A 19,831-nucleotide genomic window follows, 5' to 3' on the forward strand; every position below is an offset into this window, starting at 1 on the left:
CACACACACACAGAGGAGGAGGTGGCCGCCATCAAGCGTCAACACGGTAACCATACATATGTACTGTATGCATGCTGTGTTGCCTCATATGCTGCGCACCGGTGTAGCAACACTGACATCTGCTGGCCTGCTGGGGAACTGCCGCAGGACAGTTATAGATTAAGAGCCTGTGCTTCAATTACTCAACTTATTTTCGGACATTTTGGGGTAATAGTTCTCAAGGGAGGAAACTGAAAGCAGATTTATGTTATTATTTTTTAAAATAAATGGAAATAAGAATAGATATTATTAAAATATTAAAAAGGTGAGTGTATTTACAAACAAAAAAGTGAAGGTGTAATACTTTTAAATCCATATGTTAAATCATATTATTTATTTATTACTATTTATATTTTAACCTCACAACAACTTCCTTCAAACTAGCAATTTAATCTTGGCATTTTCATGTGGTATTTGTAATTTATTTGACAATCTAGTTATAGTTAATCTTTAATTTTCACGATTGAGATGTTTTACATTTTGTATTTAAATACTGTCCATATATATGTATCACATGTTTAAACTCTTCTTCTTCTGCTTCTTCTGCTTCTTCTTGGAATGGCTGAACGCGACCAGCAGGGGGCGCCGGTCGCCACTGTGCTTCTCTGTCCAACCGGCAAAGAAACCGCCGAAGCTCAATCACGTGACCTTTGAGCGTGCGCAGTGCTTGTTTGTGTGCAGCGTCGCGGTTTGCTTCCTGCTTGTCCGGCAGATGGTAAAGAAAAATGATTTATTAAACCTGTAAATGCGTCATAACCGTAAAGACAAACACGCACGTGACTTGTTTCTCAAATTAAACCAACAAAGAGACGTTTGAGAGCGTAAATCTCACTGAGCAGGATTATTATTGCCAATAATTATGAATTCAGAGAGGCTAGAGGAACCGTTTTGAACCATTTAATTGAACCATTTAATGTTTATGAACTGAAACGTGCTGGACTGGTGCACAGATGAGTGCAGGCATGTATGTGGAGTTTGAAGCTCACCTCAACCCCCCTCTTTCCAGGCAGTGTGTGAGCAGGTCCATGGAGGTGGTGGTGAGGAAGATGAGGAGGCAGATGAAGCCATGCTGTGGTCCTTCGAGGAGGCCGTGGAGAGGCAGACCCTGCAGATAGGAGCGTCGGCCTGCGGGGCCACCGCTGTGGTGGACGTGCTGAAGGCCCTCGGCGTGGACGTGGCCCCGGAGGAAGCGGACCGCTGCGTCCAGACCCGCCTGAGGAGGACCGAGTCCCCGCTGCCCGACTACCTGCTCTCCCGGAGCGAAGCCGGTAAATGACAGTCTGCCGCGGGGCCCCGATGCATGGGCCCCAGCTCTGTTGCAGTGGTGGACATTTACTCAAGTACTGCACCTAAGTACATATTCAAGGTACTTGTACTTTACTTGAGTATTTCCATGTTATGCAACACTTTCACTCCACTACAGCAGCTTACATTGCTTTTCAGTTTAAACATCAGTTTATTGTGTTGAGAAAATTCTCCAACTTCCTCAGCCGAATAAATCATTTATGAATAAATGACCTGACAGTTACAGAGAGCGCTAGAAAAAAACAGAACAATATGCCATTTGATGTTTATTTCAAGCAGATTTTTTAATCCCAAATACCTATTCTTTGAAGGGCCCTGAACAGAACTGTGTCATTCTTAACTTGTCCAAAAATAATAATGATGCATTTAAAAGTCTCTCTTTTCTAGAGCGTATTGATCTAAGGTCTAATTGATTACGCAAAAAACATGTACAGTAATTTATTTTATAAAAGAGGTTCCATCTCTCTATATCTAATTTTATTTTGGTCTATATATATATATATGGTAAAGAAAAACATGGTAAAGAAAAAAAGTACACAGTAAAAGAGTACTTTTCCTCCCACCAAGTATAAAATATAGCGCAGACGCAGATTAAATTCACATTTTATTCTGCCTTCCATAGTAATAAATAAATGCACCACGGAATTATTAGCTTTTATGCGGGAAGGAAATGAAATCATAAACACCAGCAGTGTAACGTAACGGCCACCTGTGCGTGTGCAAATGACTAAAAATTGTTTTTTAGGTGGAAGATTAACCAGTTTTACTGCATGTCTTTTTGATTGTTGGATCCGATAAGTTTGGACAGAAACACTTAAAAGGATTTATTAGATTCGTTCGACTCAAGTGGACTAAACTTTGCTAAATTGTCGGATATTCCGCTTCAACCACTTGAGCCCGGCGCTGTCCTCGCCCAACTGCCCTGCGACATTTTCAGCTGATGAAATATGAACACATAAAGCGTGACTTTGCATAGGCGCCACCTCTTCGCCGGGCCCACCAGACATTTCAGGTGTCACCGGTGCTCGCGGAGACGATAACTCCCCCGCTGTAATGTCTTGAACCCGTAATGTGCGGCTTCCTGCCAGCGTGACAGCTGGCTGCACTGCCAAGCAGGCAAATTCAAAAGTACCCTCTCGAATTAGACAAAGAGTTTTATGTCCCTCGGAGGAGTGACTGTAATTGACTTTTTTTTAGCTCCGCTACACCGTTTCTGCTTTGAGTTCAAGCTGTCGTCACTCGTGCGGCTCCGAATGGAAAATAAACAGACTTTTAATCACAGGTCAAATCCAATGCAGGCACTGTAAATCTAGGATGATCCTACAGGGGATGAAATTAAACGTGGTTTGTCACTTGTTTTAGGTGCGACACACTTGCAGCTCATCCAAGGAGCGCAGGAGGCCAGCAAAGGGAAGGTCGCTGGACGCTTCTTCCACTTTCACCCTCGCCGGCGGGTCAGGCTGGTCCCCTGGCTGGCACGCTGGATCCGAAAGGGCGCCGTACCGGTGGCGACCATGAACATGCAGCTGGCCGTGCCCGAGGGGGAGGAGGTGCCGGACGCCTGGCACCACCAGCTCATATTCGGCGTTGCACCCGACGCCGTTTTCATGACCAACCCTTTAGATGTTGGTGAGTAAGGACTTTTTCAGGTGAATCCTCTCTCCCCAGACGTTCATACAGAATGGATTGAGACACACATATATACTTTTTTTTTTGTACTTTTCAGAGGGCGTGGAAGAGGTGCACCAGAGACTCTGTAGTGAGTCAGTGTTGCTGATTCGGCGGGAAGATGTCCTGCAGAGACTGACGCCAGATTGCTGTCTGTCTAGTTTGTCAGAGTCTGACCCGCGGTGGAAAGCCCTGGATATCGAGGGTAACCGCTGTTCATTTACGGTTTAATTTATGGAGACTTTTCATCCCTTTTTTAATTTATTTTTTAAATGTTCTCATGTCAATTTGCTTTTGCCCATCAGGTCAAGTGATGCAGATGGCCCTCGAAGAGGAGCAGGGACCCGATCGACCCAAGTCAGCACACGTCACGATCCCGGCCGCGTACAGCTCGGGCATCACGCTGTTCGGCCTGCGAGAGTCGCGGCTGGGACAGGAACTCCTAAAGGCCCCCGAGCTCCCTTTGCTGTGACGGAGCTGCCGCTCGGAGGGACTATTTTATTGTGACGTGGACGGGGGTAAAATAACGCCGTATCGATTCCAATGTTTGGGATCAGCGGATACGCAGAGAATGTATTGCATGATGTGTGCTCGTGCTGTAAAGGGACTATAAAACACGTTTGTGCAGCTGCATTTTTAAAATAAAATCTAGGCTCCATAACTCTTCGTTTATTTCTCTGGAACCCCAGGACAGAGAAAGAAAAAAATGGATGACAGTTGGTTTTTTTCTCCCTAGATCTTTATTACTCAACATACGCCCTTTAGATGCAGATCGATTATCATTTATTACAAATACATCCATCCATCCATCCATTTTCCGCCGCTTATCCGGGGTCGGGTCGCGGTGGCAGCACACCCAGCAGACCGACCCAGGCTTCCCTCTCACCCGCAACATTTTCCAGCTCGTTCTGGGGGACCCCGAGACGTTCCCAGGCCAGCCGGGAGATATAATCCCTCCAGCGTGTCCTGGGTCTTCCCCGGGGCCTCTTCCCAGTTGGACGTGCCTGGAAAACCTCTAATGGGAGGCGTCCATGAGGCATCCGAATTAGATGCCCGAACCACCTCAGCTGACTCCTTTCGATACGAAGGAGCAGCGGCTCGACTCCAAGCTCCCCCCTGATGTCCGAGCTCCTTACCCTATCTCTAAGGCTGAGCCCGGCCACCCTACGGAGGAAGCTCATTTCGGCCGCTTGTATCCGCGACCTCGTTCTTTCGGTCACGACCCAGAGTTCGTGACCATAGGTGAGGGTTGGAACGTAGACCGACCAGTAAATAGAGAGCTTCGCCTTCCGACTTAGCTCCCTCTTCACCAAGACATATTACAAATACAGTTTCTGGGATTTCACTATAAATGAAACACTCACAATCATTTCTAAAGGGGCTCTGATCAGAATTTGTGGATGACATTTATTATATTGTTTTGTTTAAACTGGTTTATCTTGTTTTAAGTCTGTCGTTTGTTCTTTTATGTGAAACTTTTAAGCCGCCGTCTTGCTCAGGACAAAACATTGTCCGATCGATCGGAGCCCTCGTGATAATTTGCGTCAGAATAAACATGAGCATGCAAAGGTGAAAAACACAATTTGTGAAATAACTTTGTTCAAAACACAGGTATTATTGTAAGTAAAATGTAATATGTATTTATTATGAAGCAGAACATTACCAAGTCTGCTAAATGTAAAACAAAACCTGTGAACCTGCTCAACTAAATGTAATTGAGGATGAATTAGTTAAGGAGAGAAAAATAAGATGTTATGATTTAGGTTTATGATTGTGTCTTGATAAAATGACAGAGCCCCAGCAGGAGAGCCTTTGACCTCTGACCTTAAGGATTGTTCACACCACTGTGTTCCACCTAAAGAACGTCTTTTATAACATTCATCATTTTATTGATTAGCTCGGTTTATTAAAATCACACCTTAAACGAATACCAATACTTCTTTAGAGTCACCATTATTTCATACAGTTGTATTAACACTCTATATTAAGAGAGGCAGAAACATAGATTTAGTCTTTTCTTTGTATTTGTATTATTTTTGTAAAAAATTGCCCACCTTTCCCCAGCCTTAGAGAGAGAGCGATTCAATTTTCAATTCATTTTTTTTGAATATAGCCCAAAATCACAAATGCAAAATTTGCCTAGAAGGGCTTTACAATCTGTACACATGACATCTCTGTCCCGGGACCTCACATCGGATCAGGAAAAACTCCCCCAAACCCTTTCACAGGGGAAAAAGGGAAGAAACCTGAGGGAGAGCAACAGAGGAGGATCCCTCTCCCAGGATGGACAGAAGCAATCACTGTCATGTGTAGAGAACGTAAGGCAGGGTGGAGGGGGGGGGGGGGGTTGCCCTAGAGAGGGATCGCTCCTCTTCAAGGCTGGAGGGGGCGGGGGGGGTTGCCTTACAGAGGGATTGCTCCTCTCTAAGGCAACCCACACACACCCCCGGCCTTAGAAAGGGGCGATCCCTCTCTAAGGCTGGGGGGGGGGGGGGGGTTGCCCTAGAGAGGGATCGCTCCTCTCTAAGGCAACCCCTCTACCCTCAAGAGGGTAGGGAGCGGGTGGGGGCTTGAAGGAGAAGGGTGCCCACCTTACCCCAGCCTTAGAGGGGGATCGCCCCTCACTAAGGCAGTGTGTGTGTGTGTGTGTGTGTGGGGGGGGGGGGCCTCCCCCTCCCTAAGGTGGTGGAGGGACCACGATGGTTTCATCAAGATGGTAGGGAGCAGGTGGGGGGTTGGAGGAGAAGGCCTTAGAGAGGGATTTGCCCCTCTCTATGGCTGGGGGTGTGGGGTGCCCACCTCGCCCCAGCCGTAGAAAGGGATCGCCCCTCTCTACGGCTGGGGGTGGGAGGGAGAAGGACAAAGGTGCCCACCTTGCCACAGCCTTAAAGAGGGGCTCTCTCTATGGGCGGGGTTGAGGGGGCTGACCCCTGGTATGGGGGGGAGGGAGTTGCCCCCTGGGGGAGGAGGGGTGGAGTAGGAGGGGGCCCTCTTCCTTCATCACCCTAAGGACCCTATTATACTTCGGCCCCTCAAATCCATAGAGTTTTTGGCATTTCTTTTCTCGTTCCCTGAAGTCGTACACAACTTCATTGGGTTTCAAGGTGGTGGGTGTGGAGGGTGCACACACCACTTGTGACAGGGACGGTGGAAGAACCACGATGGGGGGAAGGGTGTGAGCGAAGTCCGTTTTAGGCAACGCCCCTGTCCTGCGGTAAAAATCGTCTATTTCTGAAAGGATCGGTGTTGACCTCGAGGGCACGATGATTTTATCAATAGGAAACGACCTTGTCGTCCGAAAAAAAGTGTCTAACATTGAAACGGTGGGAGCATTTTCAGACCTCGAATGCTCGTCGCCAAAGGGGGTGGAGGAGGGTGCCTCGTTTATTTGAGGTATCGGGTTGTCTGGAGGAGCATTAGCCATTTTGATTTGAGGTTCCGGGTTGTCTTTAGGACCAGCATACATGTTTTACAAGCAAATGTAAATCCTAGTTGTGAAATCGCTTTTGCAGCTCCTACATGAAATATTCTGAAAGTTTGTCATCAAAGCCCCGTTTATTCATGGCGTCAAAAACCTTCCTTTTTTTTTTTTTACGTGCCTTAGATCTCGCGAGATTTATTGTAAAGTTCCATTGAACGGGTCTCGCGAGATCTCATGCCTCAGTGTCTAGCAACGTAGTAGGTTGCTAGGTAGATAAGCAAGTTAGCAGAATCTAATGCATTGATTGATGTATGCATCCATTCTCGTTGTATAAATCATGTGTTTAAGAGTGAGCATGTGTTGTTCATGAATTAAATAAATAATGACAATTGAAAAAAAGACAATTATAGACGTATACAGCATGTATTTAACTTGATATAGAGGAGCGCTGTTGAGAGAGAGAGAGAGAGAGAGAGAGAGAGAGAGAGAGAGAGAGAGAGAGAGAGAGAGAGAGAGAGAGAGAGAGAGAGAGAGAGAGAGAGAGAGAGAGAGAGAGAGAGAGAGAGAGAGAGAGAGAGAGAGAGAGAGAGAGAGAGAGAGAGAGAGAGAGAGAGCTACGCTGCTTTTCTTTGGTGAATCATGAAGCGCCATTGAAGGAACAACAGCTCCTAGGAACATGATATCTTTTTTTCTGGTAAGAATGACAACATAATGTCAGTCAGATAGTAAAATATTTATTGAACGACTTAAGTGACCTCTTGAGTTTTCTACATCAGTTGTAGGTAGCGTTAGGTCAAAGTAACGTTAGCGCAACCGTTAGCTGGCGTTAGCTTAGCTACCTTTGACTTTGAGGCTTGTTTTTTTGCAGCGCTGTGTAGCCTTGGATGTCAAGAGTAAGTTACCTTAGCTATCTAATAGTTGAGTGTTTACTTTTCATTAACATCATTAATGTAACGCATGTTATATGTTATGTGGAACTTTAGCTTACTTTACCAAAGGTTAGCTGAGGTCATGTGTAGTTACAGAGAATGTATTACCTAGGGTTTAGGTTAGCTAGCTAGCTACATGCTACAAACTTCATCTAATAACCACGTTATATTTAAGTGCTTTGAAGCCGTTTACAAGCAGACATGTGTTAGATATGGAGGTTTTAAAGCTCATTCATACCGGAATGAGAAATGTGTCCTGACAATTAACATATCTGTCTGTTAACATGACAGACACGATAAACTCGCGGTGGCATTATGTCAAGACACAAAACAGCTAACAGTTCCTTAAAAGGAGCTTCTTGTGGGAGGACACTGTGAGCTGTCCAGTGAGTGGATGCAAACACATTTTTATGTTTAGATTTTCATTTACCTCCCACATTATCTGATGAGGTCACCTAAGGGAGCCTCCCTCAGAGTCAATGTTAAAATGTATGTAAGACCAGTTTGTACAGATAGTTAAGACTATTTCCTTTTATCTTGTGAAGTGTTATTCATTTACTCCTGCCATTTTTCAGACATTGCAATCAAACTTTGCTTTGGACTTGGATGAGAACAACTTGTTGGCCTTTATGACACCCAGTAAAAACGGTGAGATTCTTATCCATTCAAATGCTACAAGAAAGCAGTTTTTGTTTTTTTAAAAGATGTTTCTTTTTTGTTTTTCGTGTTTTATTGGACAGCAGAAGCGAAGCGAGAAAGAGAGAGAGAATTGAACTTTGGCCGCTACGATAACATGTGGCACATGAGTGTGAATTTAGCCATTTTATTTTCATTTATAACTGTTGCACTGAAAAGATTGAAAGTTAAAGCTTGAGATGATTTAGTTTGATGATTTACAACTATGTTTTATGTCCTTTCAAAATGTAATAATTTGCAGTAAGGCCGAGATCCTCCTTGTGGCACGGGCACCCAGTGGCAGGCATGTGGCAGGCGTCAGCCAAGTGGCGAGTCTCCGGCGTGTCTGCGGCAAGTCTCAACCATGCCGCGTGTCTGCGCAGGCGGGACGAGTTTGCGACGTGTCTGCGGCGAGTCACCATTCAATTGCCACAACAGAGGTGGCACTCGTCGAGAAGCTGGCCAGCTGAATGGGTGGAGCTACATTTCATAGGAACACCCATTATTGTTATAACAGGTCAGCTGCTGTAAATCAGTTTTATGATCATATAATGGAGGAACTGCGTTTTTTTTTAATTGTCAATGCCTAAGTGTACAGATAGATAATGGGTGTTTTTTGTAGACATAATACTTCCAATAACATATTGCTGTATAATACTAATGTGCTATATTGAATATTGTTTTGCTACTACTACATTTCACTTATATACCATAATAATGTACCTGCCTTTTTTTTATTAAAGAAAAAAATATATATATATATTTGACCTTGTCATGTCGTACTGTTATACCACCATGTTGAGACTCTTACTTCGAAGACACGGCACTGTTGGTTGAAGATAAACACTGGAATATTTTTTCCACCAGGTAATCCTTAACATACACACCTCTTGAGTGTGACAGCACTCAGAGAAGTGCCAGTAGTTGTCAGACAACTGCAACCACTGCTATTAACATTATTATTATTAGTTGTTAGTTATTGTTATTGTACAGTATAAACACTGTGCGTTCATACTGTAGCTGTAAAAAAAAAAAAAAAAGAAAAAAAAATCCGTCATAGGTGAACCGCGTTATAGCAAGGGACGCCTGTACTTCCGATAGTTTCTCCCCTTTCTATGCTTTTTTTGGTCGAGGTTTTCCTGAACCAATGTGAGGGTCAAAGGTCAGAGTATGTCCTTTTTTATCAGATTGTAAAGCCCTCTTAGGCAAATTTGTAATTTCTGAATTTGGGCTATAATAACGTGTTTGAATTGAATAATAAGAGAAGTGCCATGCTTCCACAGTACTGCCACTAGATGTCAGAGTTTATTTGGAAAACATTTTTTGTAAGGTTCCTTGACGCTCGCTTTGGTTCTGTTTTATTCTGCTTTCAATGAAAAGTGGTGTTCAAACTTGCTATATGCAATAATTGTGATGGTTAATAATTCAATACTAGGCCAAAAATTAAGTTTCACATTAAAGCAAACATTTGCTTCATCAATAAAGGTACAGTTGTCATGGGTTTGAACAGAAGATGAATAGAACCAAATCACATATACATATATAGGATGGTACATATATATATATATATATTCCATCCATTATCTTAACCGCTTATCCTCATTAGGGTTGCGGGGCAATGGAGCCGATCCCAGCTGTCAAGGGGCGAAGGCAGGGTACACATAGGTTAATTGGACTCTAAATTGCCCGTAGGTGTGAATGTGAGCGTGAATGGTTGTTTGTCTATATGTCTGCCCTGTGATGAACTGGCGACTTGTCCAGGGTGTACCCTGCCTTCGCCCCTATTTATTTATATATATATATATATATATATATATATATATATATATATATATATATATATATACACACACGATATATACACAATAAAAAAAGAAAGAAAAAAATGTATATATATATATATATATATGTATATGTATACACAATAGAATTCAAGTAAATTCATTTAAATACAATTTAAACAGTACAAAATATGTAAAATATTTAAATACGCAATAGAATACAAATAACTGCAGTGTGTATTTAGGAAAGATAATTTAAGTTTAAACCGTGTGCAAAATGCAAAGTATGTGTCGTGTATATGAAGTGTGTGAAGTGTAATCAACATAAATGTGAATGTGTAAAGTGATTTATTAGTCATTGTCATCAAGTAAAACAAAACCTGTGAATCTGCTCAACTGCATTCAACTAAATGTAATTGATTTGGTGGATGAATTAGTTCAGGAGAGAAAAATAAGATGTTATGATTAGGTTTATTGAAATGTGTCTTGATAAAATGCCTGAGCCCCAACAGGAAAGCCTTTGACCTCTGACCTTAATGTTAACACCAGTGTTTTATTGATCAGCTTCCGTTTAATAAAATCACACTTTAAACGGAAACCAATACTTCTTCTTTAGAGTCATACACCGTATATATTTAATAAGAGAGGCAGAAACTTAGATTTGATTTTTTGTTGTTGTATTTATTATTAGTTTGTAAAACATTGCCCACCTTACCCCGGCCTCAGAGAGGGATCGCCCCTCTCTGAGGCCGGGGTGGGGTGGGGGGACAGGAGGGTGCCCACCTCGCCCCAGCTTTAGAGAGGGATCGCCCCTCTCTAAGACTGGGGGTGGGGTGGTGGAGGAGAGAGGGGTGCCCACCTCGCCCCAGCTTTAGAGACGAGAGGGATCACCCCTCTCTAAGACTGGGGGTGGGGTGGGTCGAGAGACGGGTGCCCACCTCGCCCCAGCTTTAGAGAGGGATCACCCCTCTCTAAGACTGGGGGTGGGGTGGGGGCGAGAGAGGGGTGCCCACCTTGCACCAGCCGTAGAAAGGGATCACCCCTCTCTAAGGCTGAGGGTGAGGAGATAGAGAAAGCGGGGGAAGGGGGGTGGGGGAGGAGAGAGAGAGAGAGAGAGAGAGAGAGAGAGAGAGAGAGAGAGAAAGAGAGAGAAAGAGAGAGAGAGAAAGAGAGAGAGAAAGAGAAAGGGGTAGACAGGGATCAGCCCTCTCTAAGGTTGGCGTCTGTGGGTGCCCCAGGGGGGGCAGGAGACAAGACAAACAAGGGTGCCCCAGGGGGGGGAGAAGAGTAGGAGGGTTCCCCCACCATCCACCACCCAAAGGGCGACGCTAAATCTTGCTCTGTTGTGGAGAATGAGATAGGATTATCATACTCCGGCCCCTCCAATCCATAGAGTTTTCGGCGTTTCTTTTCTCGTTCCCTAAAGTCATACACAACTGCACTGTGTTTCAAGGCGGCGGGTGTGGAGGGTGCACACGGCACCCTCCACAGGGACGGTGGAGGAACCACGACGGGGTCATCAAGAACAAACGATCTTTTCGTCTGAAAAAAATCGTGTGTTATTGAATCGGTGGGACCATTGTCAGACTCATCGCGTTTCCGTTGCTTTCCTTGAGCTTGATTGCTCCCTAAATCTTGTTCTGTATTGGAAAAGGAGATAGATTTATCATGCGCCGGTGCATTGAGTTTCCGCCGTTTCATTTCTTGTTCCCAATAGTCGTACACAACTTTACTTGGTTTCAAGGGGGCGGATGTGAGTGGGGCACATGACACTCGCGACAGGGACTGTGGATGGACCACGATGGTCTCATCAAGAGGAAACGACCTTTTTGTCCAAAAAAAACTCTCTAGGATTGAAACGTGTGGATTGTCAGGCCTCGGTTGTTCTGGCTCATCGCGTTTACGTTTCGTTCCCTGAGCTTGATTGCTCGTCCTACGAAAAAAATCGTCGATTTCTGAAAGGACTAGAGTACTTTCAGACCTCGAATCCGACTCATCGCGTTTTCGCTTTTTAGCTTGAGCTTGATAGCTGTCATCTGTGTATAAGCTATCATCGCTGTCGTAGTCAAAGGGTAAGGAGGTAGAGGAGGGTGACCGCGGCAGCTCTACAGAGTAGGGTTTTATCTTCATGGCGGTCTGGCTGAGTTGAGTACGGGTTTCAGCCCGAGGACTCTCGCAGGCGTTTCTCGCAGAGAAATTGCACGCATTAACTTCCATGGCCTGGATTTTTACCACCATGTCCTTTTTTGATTTAGTGAGTTTCTCATTAACCTGAGTTAACTCTATCAGCCTGGACTGGACAATCTGAAAGGACATGATGAAATCAGTTTCCATGTCTCTCATTTTGGTTGCCATGGCCTCCTTTGCCTGGCTGAGCTCCAGGACCTGTTTCTTTAAAAACAGGATCTCGGCCCGAAGCCCCTGATCACAGATTCGATCTGTCATTGTCGGTGACTCGTCTACGGGGTCTGGGCGGGGCCAAGGCAGGAACGTGAGCGTCTGCTGCCGTTTGAATGGTCGCGTATCCTCCTCCTCCCCCTCCTCCTCCTCCTCCTCCTCCCTGTTGCGCCGTGTGCGGCGTGCTCCCGGTTTGGGTACCGGGTGGTCCTGAGGACCGGCAGCCTCGTTTAATGGAGGTACCTGGTGGTCTCGAGGACCGGCAGCCTCGTTTAATGGAGGTACCGGGTGGTCCTGAGGACCGGCAGCCTCGTTTAATGGAGGTACCTGGTGGTCCTGAGGACCGGCAGCCTCGTTTAATGGAGGTACCGGGTGGTCCTGAGGACCGGCAGCCTCGTTTAATGGAGGTACCGGGTAGTCTCCGCCAGCCTCGTTTGATGGAGGTACCGGGTGGTCTCGAGGACCAGCAGCTAAGTTCATTTGAGGTACCGGGTCTTCCTGAGGACCTTCAGCCATGTTTTGGTTACGACAATATGGTTTTAAGAATAAAATGAAGTATTCGTGTAAAACAAGTTGATCTCTGAAGTTATAAAATTATAACAAAAATGTACAAGCAAATGTAAATCCTAGTGGTAGAATCGCTCTTACAGCTCCTACATGAACTATTCACAAAGTTTCTCATCAAAGCCCCATTTATGGCGTCAAAAACCTTCATTTTTTGCGTGCTTTAAACCTCGCGAGATTTATTGAAAAGTCCCATTGAACGGGTCTCGCGAGATCTCATGCTTCGGTGCCTAGCAACGCAAATGAGCCAGTGCGCTGAATCGATCACCAGCGATCGGCGCACAAATGCATTGATAGATTTATGCACCCATCCTCGTTGTATACATCATGTGTTTAAGACTCCCTCTCTCTCTCCCTGCAGAGGTATCGGTGAGTAACCACGTCATCCTGGCTCAGTTCTGTAAGGACCACCATGTGGGGCTGGTCGTGGTCGGGCCCGAGGTGCCGCTGGCGGCCGGTAAGTGAGCTCCATCCCGGTTTAGTTGATGCATAAATTAGCAGAGGAGACAAACGACTTAAATGCATAGTTTTCAACTTTCCGGACGCAAAGTTGTGGCGCTTTTTGTTTTCAGAGCCATTAAGCACACATTCACACTCTGATAGAAAATGACTTCTCCTAGCGGGGGTTTTCTTTCTCAGATGGTTTCATGAGTTAATGATCATGAAACCAAATAAGAGTTTAAATTCCACAGACGGGAAGAAAAAAAATAAACAAACGCATCCTCTCCACTCTTGGAAAGTTATTTCTCATTTCATGTAAACCGTCGTGGGCAGAACAGCAGCTGCCAGCCTGCATCCATTAAACAATACCTTGCACTGTGAATGTTAAATGATCCACACTCACACACACACACACACACACACACACACACACACACACACACACACACACACACACACACACACACACACACACACACACACACATCAGAGATGCAGCATCTGATCCAGATTGTGTGTTTTTCTTCTGCGAAAAGAGAATTCTGCACACTGCTGACTTTTATTTCATGTTTTTGGCGGGGTGGCGTCCAGGGCCGACTTCCCGGCTCTGGTGGTGAAGGCCAGTGGGCTGGCGGCGGGGAAGGGAGTCATCGTGGCTCGAGACCAGGACGAGGCCTGTCGGGCCGTGATGGACATCATGAAGGTAGAGAACCGTCGCCTCTGTGGTCGTTCATCAGTTCCAGACTGTAGTGAAGCTCACCACAGATATCAGACCCCAGTGGATTCAAACCACCTATTTCATTTTGATCCGGCAGTCGTTTTATGTAATAAAAGTTGATGCATACTCGGCTCGTGTTTGATGTGTTTCTTTGACGCGGTGCATTGCAGGACCGAGCCTTCGGACCAGCGGGGGAGACGGTGGTGGTTGAGGAGCTGCTGGAGGGAGAGGAAGTGTCTGTGAGTGGAACCCTCGTGGTTAGAATTAGAGGGAAAGTTGACAGGAGCTGCTGCAGCAGATCAATTAGACTGACCAAGCAGGGGCTGAAGGTCCTCGAGTTCAACTGTAGCTACTATACTGCAAATCCAAAAGCAAGACGAGAGCGTCCGGAGGAAGACATCTTCATCATATTATTGTCATATATACATGAAAAAAGTGTCAAATAAAAAAGAGGACTGCAAGTCCCATAATGCACCTCCAGTAGGCCAGTGCAGGCTGCTGATTGCTTTAAGTGGCAGCAGCTGTGAATTGAAGGTTTCACAGCAAACATTTCAGCTGAGACAGAAGAGGAGTCAACTCGTGGAACAGACAAAGAAGCCTCTGGTAATGTAACTATTGATTTTGTTGATGGAAACTGTTTAAAGTTTATTGATGTGTTTGTATAACTTTTTTCTTTTTTGTGTTTGAAGGTTTTCAACCTAAATGGACCAACCAGCCAACAATTGAGAAACAATAAGAGAAACAATAAAGTTGGAGCTTTGTTGGAAAGAGTTGTCCCGTGTGTCCTTTGGTTCGAATGTAGCAGCCAGTCAAGTTGGCAAGAGTTGACAAAAAATACATAGCAACTTAACACACACACACGTGTGTGTGTGTGTGTATATATATATATATATATTTACCTTGTTTTAATTTGTCATATTTATCTATGGATCACATTTTTTTTGTGAAGAACTTGCCTTACTTCTTTATGTTTGTGCCACTGTTCATCAAACTGGAGTGTGTGTTTTTAGACAGTGTGAATGGTTTGTTCAGTTTTATTTGAATGGTGTTTATGTAATAAAACTTTTTTATATTATAAATTCTAATTCACTGCTCGACTAGTGTTGAGCTGTTGCTGGTGAAGTGTAGACCTTTCTACTTGTCAAGGGAGTTCAGTGCAGTGTTTATACTGGCACTTTACATCCCACCACAGCGGACTGCGCAACGGCATCGGGGCTGCTGCATGACGTCATCAGTAAAGAAGAGACTGGACGCTGTGTTTGCTGCTGCCGGCCACCACCACCTTAAGCGTGTCCTCCAGAAATACCATCAACACGGGAACTTTCCCACAAACTGCAATGTTGTAGCAATGCATAGTGTATAAAGATACAATGAGCAATACTATCATATTTATCATAACAAAACTATTATAGTCCGGCTCTGGTGGTGAAGTCTCATAGCAATACTAATATATTTTATATTTATCATAGCAATACTATTATATTTTTGTGAAATACTGTTATATCTTTTATATTTTGTGCCTGATTTCTTTACCTTAAGTTTATTGTAATTGTGTTTGGAGGACGGAGCAAAATAAGCTCTTTATTATATAGAATAATTGTCTTGTCTGTGCATGTGACAGTAAAAACATCTTGAATGTAATAAAACGTTTTTCTATCTAAAAACCTGCTGGCAGTTATTATTGTGCTCACAATAAAGATAATGGGGGTAAAAAAGTACATTTACGGCGTACTCTCCATGAACACTTAAACTCATCTAACATGATAAATCTTTTTCTACTAATGTGCAGAATCAGTTAATGATACAAAATCCAATCAACATGATGATTTCTACAGATTAAGACTCCACAAGCCACTAGTGGTGGAAAAGGTTGTTATAACTTTTACAGAGATACAACTCGTAATACCACGGTAGAAATATAGAGGTACAACCCATGTAAAGTAAAAACACATAACTACCACCAACATGTACCATTTAAAGTACCAAAAGTAAAAGTACTCTAGGTTTTGATGAAATATGACCAAAAAACAGTGCTAAGAGTCAGAGCTGATAGCATGATGAGATAGACAACTGTGTTGCTGACTGGAGGTTGTGGGTTCAATTCTTATGCAGGTCAGTACTTTTGGGTCCAACACCCAAATGAAGAAGACAAATACGCGCAGAGAACATGTTCAAGTCCGCGGGAAGTGGTGGCGCAGTAACAAAGCTCCTGTTGGGTCAAGCGCATGGTCCCAGGTTCGCGCCTCAGATGTGAACCCCATCATGATCCGTGAAGGGAGTCAGAGGCATGAGCCTCCTCCCCGGTTTCCAAAGAAAGATATGGAGAGGGTTATGAGTTTTGCTTGCTCGACCCATGAAAAAAAGCAACAAAAAAAAACCACAGTACCCTGGTTCCACCTTTTTATTACATACAAAATGTAGATCCACATGTGACATGTGGAGCTACAGTTCACATGCATATGTTGCATTTAATAAAAAAATGTTTTTATTAAATACAACATATGCATGTGACATGTAGATCTACATGTCACATGCAAGTCTACATGTGACATGTGGATTTACCGCTTCCTCCGGCTCTGGAAAATAAAAAGAGAACAGATAGTTATTCACCAAGTTTTGAAATGAAATATTACAGCTGTACAATACAAATACGTAAAATTACATTTTACATCTAGACGACAGCAATATGAAGCAACTGGCTAGATATAGATGTATTAATACAGCAAAGGACAAAAGCTTCCAGAAAACTATTTCAAACAAAATGACAAAACAGTGACACTTACAAAGCAGGACACACAATTGTACTGTTCCCTCTCATAAATATTTATTCTAGAGAGACTCACTGTAATCTGCGTCTTTGTCTGAGTCCATATAGACACAGACAAAGACCAAGATTACAGTGAATCTCTCTAGTGGCTAAGGAATACATATTTATGAGCGGGAACAGTAAAAAAAAGTCTGTACTTGACAACTCACCGGTGAATTGGACCTCAGGAAACTCGGCCAGGTGTCCTCCTCCATAGAGCCTCTCTGCAGTTCCAGCAGCTCTTCAGACACGTTCTTCTGGTAGGACGGTCCTGCATCCACAATGCCACCAGAAGACCTGCATGACCTAAAACATCAAAAGAGTAGAGGAAGAGATGTAAACGATTGAGCAGCAAGGACTGAAATTCGTTTGAATGCTGAAGAAACCCAAAAGTAGCTCTTGTCATTTTTCTCGGCCGTTTGAAGGTTTGTGTATATATATATATATATATATATATATATATATATATATATATATATATATATATATATATAGATAGATATATATATAGATATAGATATAGATATATAGATATAGATATAGATATAGCACCAGAGACGACACTATGAGCGTCTATCGGTTGGGGATGCAGGGATTGTGAAATTCTGGGCCGATATCTGAAAGAACTATTTGTTGGCGGCTGATGATTTAGTTGTTACTGTCGAGGAAAAATTAATCGTGTCACTCTTAGGAAAACACATTGTAGCTTGGAAACTGTGCTATTTGCCAGATGTGTAACTGGATATCGGTGTCTCCAATTTATGTAATATAGTATGTATAAGTATTTATTGAACCTGATTTCAGATGAAATAAAAAAAGTCATCACTCAATAAGAAGAATGTTTCAGTACATTACAGTGTTTCCCCAAGGGGGGGGCGGGGCACCCCTCTGAAACTCCCCCGTCCCCCTGTAATTTTCTCTATAGCGCCAGATCACAAAATGTCATTTACGGTTCTCTTTCCTGTAGAACAGATTTACACCTTTATCTGTTATCGAACAAACTAAACGGCCGTATTTTATTGATCGGATCTACACACAGCTTGTCATTTATGTCTCTACGTGGTTGCGCGAGTTCCGCCCCCATGAGCACAGACGCTTGCGCGCATACAGGTGAGCGCTGAGCACACGCACAGCAGCGGACAGAGAGCGTCGAAAAATATGTTGCGTGAAAAGTAGATAACTAAGTTATATCTGCGTTTTAAACGCTCCCAGGTTGAAGATGGCATCAGTAACTCTCCTGAAAGGATCACCGGATCAGCTCTCTGAACTCTCTGGTTCATTTTACTGAAAGTAAAACAAACCTAAGTGCTCGTGTCTTGTACCAACAATGAGCTGCTGGCTTCACACATTACAAAAGTACAAGGTACACGGACATAAAACTACACGGACATAAAACTAAGTCATTAATAAATATACGGAGAAATGCCTGTACTGTCGGGTAAATGTTTAGTTACGCCATTAACAGGTTAAACTTGCGCATGCGCAACTCGCCGATTCTTGGCGTTTTGCCAAAAGTCAATCTTCAGAAGTCTGCGTCAGGTTTTTTCTGCTGTTCCATCTCTCGAAACAGAAAACCGATCTCAGATTAACATGGAGCATAAACTGAGAGCGGCCGTATCAAATCTACAACCCAGTTGATATTTGTAGAGGAAAGCTTCAGCTTTCCTCTACAAATACAGCTTACTGCAGCCACTAATACTGATACAACCTGATGCTCACATATCTGCACTCATTCTGTTTTGTCAAAAAAATATTAGCTCATTGTTTTCCACAATGAGCTATTTAGTAATAACTAAATATTAGTTTTTTTTGCACATTAGAATGTTATTTTTATTGTTCTAAGTGATTGCAATTTAAAAAGAAATTGGTCTGATGGAGCATTCTGGTTTACTTGAAAGTTATTGTAATTTCCTTTATTCTGTCACTATAAAAGCACAGATGGAGTCAAAAATGATGTTATTTACAGAAAAGGTTTGAGAACCACTGCTTTAAGGGTCTGTGTCGTCATCGCTGTAACACCAATAAAACGTGCACTCCTTCCTACACATGTTCTCTTCCAAGTCGAGCTGCCCAGTTATATATGGTGTCCAATTTGATCTCAATCTCCATTTTCAAAGCATGTACATTTCATGTGAGTCAACGACAAGAGGTGCACAACATCAACTCACTCGCTCCTGTTGTTGTAGTCCCGGATCTTGTCCAGCAACCGTTTCTGGATGGGGTCAAGCTCCTGGGCCCGCTTGAACAGGACTGCGGACAGCCCGAGGTTGCGGTGCAGGGTCAGGCTCACAGCGCGGCGTGGAGGACTGCTGGGATAAATGGTGAAGCGCCATCTAAAGGAACAACAAGGCCATTGTTACGTTGATCACGTTGGGTCACGACCATTTCAAAACAAGACTAAAAAAAAACACAAACTCAAGAGTGTCCTCCCGAAATACCATCAACACAAGAACTTTCCCACAAATTGAAATGTTGTAGCAATGCATAGTGTATAAAGATACAATGAACAATTCTATTATCATATTTTATCATATTTATTATAGCAATACTATTATCATATTTATCATAGCAATACTATTATCCTATTTTTGTGTAATACTGTTATATATTGTGCCTCATTAGGAGGACCTAGCAAAATAAGCTTTTCATTGTCATGTCACTGTCATGAGCTTATGACAGTAAAAACATCTTAATCTTGTTGTTATGCTGGACGTCTAGTCGCTACATCATATTAAAGTTAACGGTAAGACGTAGCCTGACATTTTACATGAGAAACTATCTGCCAACATAAAAGTTATACTGCAAATAAAGTGACGTGCTTTATCTTTTAAATAAAGGAAATTCATTCTTGAAGGACTCATATAGTTACCTATTAAACTCGTGACGTAGCACCGAAAGACGAACTGATGGTTAGCTGGAGCAAATTAACGTTAGCTAGCATTGCTAACGTACCTAGCTAGTTAGCTAAGCTACAGTTTGATGTCTTTAAATTGGCTAACATTACACACTTAACAGATACCACGTCGTGCGTGTTACTAATACTACGTATACAACTATTGATTCACAACACCGTCGTGCGAAGTCCTT

General features: G+C 43.4%; 2 protein-coding genes across 2 annotated transcripts in view; one reads left to right on the plus strand and one right to left on the minus strand.

The window, feature by feature from the left end:
* Nucleotides 1-714: 714 nt before the first annotated feature.
* On the plus strand, nucleotides 715-14,706 carry LOC137794282 (uncharacterized). The gene is made up of 9 exons (XM_068591015.1): nucleotides 715-754; nucleotides 1,046-1,307; nucleotides 2,707-2,973; nucleotides 3,071-3,217; nucleotides 3,318-3,530; nucleotides 13,141-13,236; nucleotides 13,812-13,923; nucleotides 14,109-14,541; nucleotides 14,628-14,706. The coding sequence occupies exons 1-5, from the start codon at nucleotides 752-754 to the stop codon at nucleotides 3,482-3,484; spliced, it is 846 nt and encodes a 281-aa protein (XP_068447116.1). The 5' UTR covers nucleotides 715-751; the 3' UTR covers nucleotides 3,485-3,530; nucleotides 13,141-13,236; nucleotides 13,812-13,923; nucleotides 14,109-14,541; nucleotides 14,628-14,706.
* Nucleotides 14,707-16,330: 1,624 nt separating this feature from the next.
* The window catches only part of LOC137794313 (ATP synthase-coupling factor 6, mitochondrial-like), a 4,385-nt gene continuing 884 nt past the window's right edge, over nucleotides 16,331-19,831 (minus strand). Inside the window, exons 3-5 of the mRNA XM_068591065.1 lie at nucleotides 18,913-19,077; nucleotides 16,915-17,050; nucleotides 16,331-16,514 (exon numbers count right to left, since the gene is read on the minus strand). Coding sequence (XP_068447166.1) covers nucleotides 16,497-16,514; nucleotides 16,915-17,050; nucleotides 18,913-19,077 — 319 coding nt within the window. The 3' untranslated portion in view covers nucleotides 16,331-16,496. The remainder of the gene's footprint in view (nucleotides 16,515-16,914; nucleotides 17,051-18,912; nucleotides 19,078-19,831) is intronic.

This window comes from Clinocottus analis, unplaced genomic scaffold, assembly GCF_023055335.1.
Source record: "Clinocottus analis isolate CAN_PGR_092001 unplaced genomic scaffold, fCliAna1.0.p SCAF_24, whole genome shotgun sequence".
In the NCBI taxonomy this organism is placed as follows: domain Eukaryota; kingdom Metazoa; phylum Chordata; class Actinopteri; order Perciformes; family Cottidae; genus Clinocottus; species Clinocottus analis.

Coding starts and splice junctions, on each gene's coding strand:
- LOC137794282 (XM_068591015.1), top strand. Junction 2,974..3,070: donor GACCAACCCTTTAGATGTTG/GTGAGTAAGGAC, acceptor TGTACTTTTCAG/AGGGCGTGGAAGAGGTGCAC. Junction 3,218..3,317: donor GAAAGCCCTGGATATCGAGG/GTAACCGCTGTT, acceptor TTTGCCCATCAG/GTCAAGTGATGCAGATGGCC.